This window comes from Pseudochaenichthys georgianus, chromosome 17 (genome assembly GCF_902827115.2).
Source record: "Pseudochaenichthys georgianus chromosome 17, fPseGeo1.2, whole genome shotgun sequence".
In the NCBI taxonomy this organism is placed as follows: Eukaryota; Metazoa; Chordata; class Actinopteri; order Perciformes; family Channichthyidae; genus Pseudochaenichthys; species Pseudochaenichthys georgianus.
The window spans coordinates 29,607,509-29,615,879 of record NC_047519.1 but is presented as its reverse complement, the minus strand read 5'-3'; the positions used below and the strand labels follow the sequence as shown (position 1 = coordinate 29,615,879).

Below are 8,371 nucleotides of genomic sequence, written 5' to 3'. Positions count from 1 at the left end.
AAATTCATATTATGTTGAATAATAACAGGGGATGTGAGCTAAATTGTTTTCTAAAATGAGTGTCAGTGCACAGCAGCAGATTAATCGGGACAGATGTTACGGTACTCTGCTCCATCTAGTGGAGGCATGCAAACATTACGGCTCACATTTTAAAGGAGTGCAGTACACAGCACTGTTTATGAATACTGGACACTTGGTTATACAGTAGCTATAGGACTGATTACAATCAGAAGACACAAACAAATCAGAAACAAAACATCTAGATTGGACAATTTTATTTTCTCAGTGACATTTATGAAGCCAGAAGGAAGATCTGGTATTTTATTATCATACACAATGTCAAAAACAATGACTTTATTTTCTGCTCACCATCACATCAACATAATGCACACACGGTACCAACTACACTCACTGAAAGCCTGGGGGTTGGTACAGGGCCTGGTTCACCAAAGGAATGCTATGCCAACATCTCAAATCCATCATCAGGGCAAAGACAATCCTTCTGCTTTGACACCTTTGGGAGGGCAGGCCAAGATATGTTAAGGACAATCCAGTTTCCCAGCATTAAGGTTCAGAGGGGGATAATTATAGAAAAGATTTGAGACAATTTCCAATAATCCACGGTCTGTCATCTATCTGAATGGAATGATGCATCAAGAACATAAAGTGTTACCTAACGAGAACCCTTTTTTACAGGTCAATGGGAAACAGCTTAACACTGCACAGCTTGCGTGATGTACATGAGAACTTCGGTGACAGATGTATTGATGGCTTAGTTGATGCAGCATGGGTCTTATTTGGTCATTCAAATTGCATTGTACTCCCAAGCAAGACTCAGCTTTGCACACATGACGCTACTTTAATAAGGAATGTATGATTTGGGAACACGGACTAGAACAGACAGGTTAAAAAAAAGACAAAACCTTTCAATACAAATAAACAAGTGTGAAGGTTTGTAGAATGCAATTTCTGTGTGAAATAAGTATACCTACAAATCTGTAGATGTAAAGTTTGCTATGCCTCCATAACTTTGGGTGCCAGACCTCCTGAGATTACAGAAAATCAAAGTCAGAGAAGCTTTCTGTACAAAACATGTCCTCTGAAGACCTCGAGTAAACTGGTGGTCCTCTCTAAAAATGAATTCCTCTTTGCTGGCTAAGATAATAGAAGTTGAATCGGGACATGAGACTCAGATGGCAATTTTTGTAAAGTAAAAGTTTAGTTCTAATTCCTCCTTTTAAAAAATGCCAGAAAAAGGAACCTTATTAAAACTAGCACACTCTGGGGAACAAGGAAGTTATAGCACGCATATATGTTCAGGAGACTCATGGATCCAAATGAAGACATCTAAGCTCCAAAACATTTTGGGGAACTGACTGACAGGATGACATATTTAGAGCAGGGCTGCGGCTTGGCTGTCATCTTACTATATTAAGCCTCTCTTGGAGCATTCTTCAGTGACCATACTAAAGATTTCAGATCAGTGCTCCAATTCAATAGTTCCGACTCGTGTCACTTCTACAGCGAGAGACCTGACGAATACTGTATTTGGGCCACTGTGTAGATTAAGGACCACTTGCTTATTATTACCAAAGAACAGTTAGAAAAACAAAAAAAAGGAAATCCAGGCTACAGTAATACACACAATGGTAAACACCCTCATGCTTCACAGGAAAAAATGAAAGATCACATGTCCAGCATACACACACACACACAAATATTTTCAAATACGCTGGTGTCATTTTTAACTAATTATTTATCAAGTGTCCGAGATAAAGGATGTCATGAAAATGCCCCAACTTCAATATAATAAGGCTGCAAGTTGTATTTACAGCGGTCAGGTCTACAGACAGGCTGATGTTAGTGGATGTAAAATCCATGTACATTCTGCTTGTACTACACATCAAGCTGAACTGAAGGAGGGATACAGGGACTCGTTTACATCAAGAAATGCACAGAAAAAGGTACAATGGCATCTCGCGATTTTCTCCTTCACTTTTCAACATTGATGTTTCTCTCAAGACGAGACAGTCGGTTGTGGAAGTACCACTCTTGCATAAATGATGGTTAAAAACAATACCAGGCAAATAGACATTTAAATAATTTACGATGTATTTACACAATAATCCATCTTATTTTCCAGCAGTGTCATTTTATCTTCTCAGCGTGGGAGTGCATCCTCTAGTCACCCATCTTTACTTTCGATGTCTGAGGGAGAAAAAAGAAAACAGTTGTTACAATTTCAAATAAAGAGACATCCACATAATATAGATCCAGTTAGACTTTGCAATGACATTTCTCAGAGCTCTGCAGCAATGGTCAATAACACAAGCCTATAGCTGCAAACAAAAGCCGTGGATAGCTTCCTCTGCTAAGGAGAAGAAGAACGATAATGAAGGCGTAGTAAAAAAAGAAGCAGCCGCCTGACTCATTCACCTGCAGAATGGCTACAATGACACCAAACAGGCCAATTGCACTGCCAAAGATTTCCACAATGAGGATCTTCACAAAGAGGTTGCCGTTCTGGGCGTCCGCCAGCGCTGCTCCGCTGCCCACGATGCCGACACAGATGCCACAGAAGAGGTTGGAGAAGCCCACAGTCAGACCGGCTCCGAACATAGAGTAACCTGGTGGGACGCAAATCAAATGAGTCAGAAACCTTTGTGAGAAAGAAAGAATAAGTACTTTATAGATAGAATAGAATCCTTTATTGTCATTATACAGGTTCAATGAGATGAGTAGAGCTACTCCTTTTTTTTTAAGGTCAATCAAAATACAAAAACCAACAAGAGACGTACACACTCCCGAGTGTGTACGTCTCTTTCCTCAATTTCTTAATGTTCTCTGTAAGCACCAGCATTGGCTATTCTTCCAGTAGTCTACACACATACAATACAACTTTATTTATAAAGCACTTTAAACCTCCAGACCAAAGTGCTGTACAGGCAAATAGATGAAACACAGCTCAGCTCACACACCATAAAACAAGTACAAGTAAAAACAAAAAACAATTTAAATGCAAAAAAAGCAACACTCTAAAAGATGTTGAAACGCCAAATGTTAAAACGCTAAGGAGAAGAGGTGGGTTTTAAGAAGCGATTTAAAAGCAGGCAGTGTGGAGGCCTGTCTGATCTCCAGGGGCAGAGCGTTCCACAGTTTGGGAGCCGCTACAGAGAAGCAACGGTCCCCTCTGAGCTTTGACCTGGTTTTAGGCACATTCAGGAGCAGTTGGTCCGCTGACCTGAGAGGGCGGTTCGGCGTGTAATGCTGTAGCAGCTCAGCAAGGTATGGTGGGGTCATGCCATTTAGGGATTTAAAAGTAAATAAAAGAATTTTAAAATGGATCCTAACATTCAAACACATGTATGGCATCCTTGGGTTTATGAAAGGGGCTATATAAATGTAAGTGTATACAACACACAACTATAAATAAATCCCGCAGTATTTCATAGCATAGTTTCTTATTCTTCATAATTAAACACCCTGTCAGGTTTGGAGAAATAGTTGATTTCATTTAATTTAAAATAAACTTGTTCCGATTTCTTCAAATGTCTGGAAGGGCAATTTTTATTTAAAAGTAGTACTACCGTATATTTAAGCCTAATATTTTTTGAGTGAAAATGCATTTGGGGTCTATAGGATTTTTAAAGATTCGCCCAAAACCCAACATCTTTTGAGAGGATTTTTCATTTATGTGTTTCTTTCAGTAGCTTTAGTTCTGTTTTCTTACCAGCCTGGTAGTTCCTTGCCCCAATGGTCTCAGGAGTTGTTCCGCTGAAGCTCTATAAAATGAAAGAGATTCTTTTTTAGAGCCATAGAGAAAACATCCTCACACTGTTGTTGAAATTATATTAAACTTCTTAATGTCCCATATGTATTTATGTGCGCAGCTCCACTTGCTTGGAACAATCTTCAGCAAGAATTGAAACTGAGCAATCTCATTCCTCTGCATGTTTTTAAAGCTAGGGTAAATGAAATGCTTGCCGATACAATGGGCACTTGTAAATGTCTATAACTATGTATCCTGTAAATATAATGTCCTTTATTGTTTTATGTTTCATGTGGAACCTATATGCTGCAGGTCTCCCTTGAAAAAGAGATCTATGATCTCAATGGGACCAATCTGGTTAAATAAAGGTTTGAAATGAAATGAAATGAAATGTATAGTTATTTAATTCAGGCGGTGCCGTTTCATGTACAGTGCTCCTGTCTCCAATACCCTCTAGAGGCAAAATAGATAAATTCACATTGTTCTTCATCAGGAACAAGAAAAACATGTAATGCTTACCTCCGCCATGTTGCTGATTACAATTGCCATGATGATCCCATAGATTGCTACAGCTTCACAGAAGATGATGCTAGAGGGAGAAATACAAACATAAACAAAGTGTGAGAAATAATTCATTTTTTTAGATTGCAAATGGTTCTCGCAAGTAACCATAAAATGACATAATTTACTGGCTAGCCTGAAAGTCACTTATCGATGCTTGTCACAGTTTTGCGATGGCCAATAAAAGGACGCAGTGTTTTCCTGATGCTGGTTTTACATAAAGTGTTATTACCACAGTGCAATTATGTAGCTCCCCTATACTTGTTCAAAGCTGCACTTCTAATTTGAGAAGTTACAGATATAAAAACATCAGACTGTATATTTAAGCTCTTGATACAGAAAGCACTGGGTCACTTTACGCTGCTTATCCATTAGGTATCAAAGAGCAAAGAAGGCTGGAAGGAGTGTTTTTTGTTCTTGAATGAACCTACCTGACCAAATTCTTGGTTTTAATTCGTGGAGCCTTGACACCACCACCAATGATGCTTGAGCCGGTGATGTAGATCCCCCTTGAAAACAAACACAATAATCAGATAATAATCACACATACAACATGACAGAAAACCAGTGTGAAAATGACAATTGGCAGATCCAAAAAAAAAAATGTAAAGTATAAAAGTCAGACTGAGGAAAATGTTAGCTCTCCTGGTCCCACAACATTGGCTTGAATGTGCCCTTATCTGCAGCTGTACAGCCAGTTCTGCATCAGAGGAAGCCCTTCGGAGAGCTCTCCGACTGGCTGCTCATGCTGGTGAATCAATGATTTCCCTTAGTGGCAGCTTCTCCACACTTTTCTCCCATGATTTATTTCCATCCACAAGCAGAGAAATAAGGTTTTGAAAGCAGCAATGCAAAGCAAAGCCAACAATGTCACTACCACATTGGAGCAAAACAAAATATATATTATAAATCGTTAATTTGTAAAACAATGGCTATTTTGTTACTCTGCGATGTTTAGTCGAGGAAAGGAATCTTACATTTAAGTGTACATGCACCTCAGCCCTCAGTTGTGCGTTCAAGAGACACTTTTAATAGAAGATGTAAGGTGGTGTGAGGCTATGGATCACTCAAGCTTCAGTGGTAGTTCTTTAAAGTCCTTTTTATTTATCACACAACCCTTGAAGTCAATTGTAGAAAATGTAAAAAGGAACATCACATGTGTTTTGTTATAACTGACATTATAGCTAATTAGCAAGCTCAACAACAACCTGAGAGACTAAAAAAGCTCCAATCTCCATCCGAAAGATGCTCAAAAGTGTTCCTCTGTTGCAAAATCTAAGATTTTCCAGTTCCACATTTCCACATGATGATACTTGAGTGTTTCAAGAAAGAGGAAACTATGTTATAATAGGCCAGAGCATTCTAGGCCTGAAAATACCACCACCTCAGCATTCAGTTATTATGCTCCAAATATCTGGAACAAACTCCCAGAAACCTGCAGGTCCGCTGCAACTCTTACTACTTTTAAGTCCAGGCTGAAGACTTTTCTTTTTGTCGCTGCTTTTAATTGAACTATTCATATCTTAAACTGCACTGTAACTTTTATCCATGTATTTTTTCTTTTAATGTTTATTTTATTAGCTTTTCTTTTTTAATGCTTAATGTCTTTCATTTTTTGTAAAGCACTTTGAATTGCCTTGTGTTGAAAAGTGCAATATAAATAAACTTGCCTTACCTTGCCTCTGGCTAACTTAAGAAATAACTATTTAAACTTTAGAGTTTGTTGTGTTAGCTACTCACCAGGCTGCTCCCACCACAGACAGAGAGATGGCCAAGCCAATGCCCAGATTGGCCCACATGAAAGGAGAAGTCTCTGTGAGGAACCTGAAATAGAGACGTACAGATGATGAAGACAATACTTTATAAGCTAAATTGTAAAGCAGAAAAATGCTAATGCTTGGTTTGAGGACAATTCATTCTGATCTGATTTTATACTTGCATATAATTAAAATAACTATATTTTACGTCACGTGAAGGAAAGTGCCACCTTCACAAAGACAAGATACAATGAATTGCAACAGTAATGTGCTATGTTTAACAGCCATAAACTGGTATTTGTTATGAGGAACTATCATAGTATTATTGCAATTGAGCAAAAGTCCAGGAAGTTATGTTACCATAACACTTTCTGTTTCTACTTTTCAGGATAGGCTCATGCAACTAAAAAATAACTAAGTGTATTTGATCCTTGTTCAGAAATGTCTAATGATTATAATGCTTGAATCCAATATTGCTTACCATGCCACATCAAAGCGGAATCCAAGGTCAAATATGGTATAGCAGGTACCTATGGAAAAAATAAATGTATTAAATTAGATGAGAAAGTGTTAAAAGGGCCATTCAGATGCATATTAATAAGTACGTTTGGCTTTAAGTGTAGAGTTCAGCCCTTAAGGAGAGACATTTACAGTATGTTACTGCTTTAATATACTTTGTGTTCCTGAACAACGTGTAAATGTCACATTTACGTGCTAAAGAAATGGATAGAAGTTGTTGCTTTAGTGTGATAGCTCACTCTCACGTGAAAATTGCTGCAGTTCCTGTTCAGTCAGCTGTTAGAGGAACAGCTAGCCAGCTAACGTTAGCTTAGGTAAAAATGTACCAACATAAACCATTAAAAGAACAACAACCCGGGATTTTATTATAACTCCCACAAGCAAAAGTCTCCATCTAGTCAACATACATAGTAAACAATGTGTTCCAATGTGTAAACGCTGCATACCTTAACGCTAGCTATGAGCTACCTGTCATTAGCTTTAAATGCATGCTAACGGCTAACTAGGATGCACGATCCGGTGTCTTGTGTTAAATAATAGCTATAAAAAATGTCGAAACACTCAGCAACTAGGTCTTTTTTGCCGTCTTCTGGGTATTATTACCAGCATGTATGAATATTATTGTTCCCCAAAATTAGCAATTTTCACTCTCAAGAGAAGCTAGCAAACAAAATGGAAACAGCCGCAAACACTCTTGTCCCATGATTTAGACACGTCCCATTTTATAGCTGTCAAACACGATCAAAACGGGCTTTGCCGTGAATAAAGACATACTGCTATGGCTGGTATTATTGCATATGATTAGGAAACAGAATATGTAATTCATTGAATCAAATATTCTGACAATTTCTTGAAGGAAAACATATAATCTTACCGACGATTAGTATGGTGGTCCAGAAGGCCACAGTGATCCCCGTATACAGAATAGCGTGTCCGTTCATCATGCACTCTAGCAGCATCTACCCGGTGCTGTAACCTGCAGGATCAGAGAGATATCCTCGGCTCAAATATACAATTTGAGGCCAGAAAAGTTAAGCGAACGAAATAATACTGTTTGAAGAATCACTATGAGTCGATGGAGCATACACAGCATCAAAAGGAGAAGCTGGATGATGTCAGGTGATCCAGCTTGAGAAGCATGTGACCAGAGCCTAGTGGGCTGGATCCTGGATCCGGTTATCTTTTCTCCTCAGTAAAAAAACGATTTCTCAGTGACAGCGTTCATTTAAATGTTTATTTGTTCTTTGTATTTTACAATAAACAGTATTACAATTTTATGTTAGGATACAATGCACCAATCTTGACATATAATAAAGAATAATAAAAGTCCTATTACTCTACGTCCTATCAGCAGCACATGTAATGAACGCTAGATGTCACAATTGACTTGGTGTATCAGTCACGAGACTCAGGACTACAGCATATACAAAAAGACAGATCTGTTTTTTTAGATCCCGGTTAAACATTAACATAACGACTTAAAATAGGACTAATTACACAAATATAAACTCATTAAATCTGCCCCAATTTACAGCAGCCCCACACTTTATAAATGTAACTAATGAACTAATGAATGCATTTGTGTGATGCAAGCAAGGGCTCTATCAAGGACACGGTGGAGGCCCTACTGTAAATGACTTTGTACTGATTACAAGGAATTTAAAAGCACTGTGTGACAGCATTATCAAAGCATGTGTTGACCAACTTACCTGTACTGTATGACAAACAAAAAGCTTTGTGAGAAGCTCTGAATTAAAAAACATGG

General features: G+C 38.2%; 1 protein-coding gene across 1 annotated transcript; it reads right to left on the bottom strand.

Annotated features, from left to right (window-relative positions):
* Positions 1-260: 260 nt before the first annotated feature.
* On the bottom strand, positions 261-7,749 carry atp6v0b (ATPase H+ transporting V0 subunit b). The gene is made up of 8 exons (XM_034104430.2): positions 7,481-7,749; positions 6,569-6,617; positions 6,071-6,154; positions 4,762-4,839; positions 4,289-4,358; positions 3,731-3,782; positions 2,437-2,627; positions 261-2,208 (listed from the first exon to the last, which is right to left on the bottom strand). Exons 1-8 carry the CDS (start codon positions 7,563-7,565, stop codon positions 2,182-2,184), a joined length of 636 nt encoding a protein of 211 aa, XP_033960321.1. The 5' UTR covers positions 7,566-7,749; the 3' UTR covers positions 261-2,181.
* Positions 7,750-8,371: the final 622 nt, after the last annotated feature.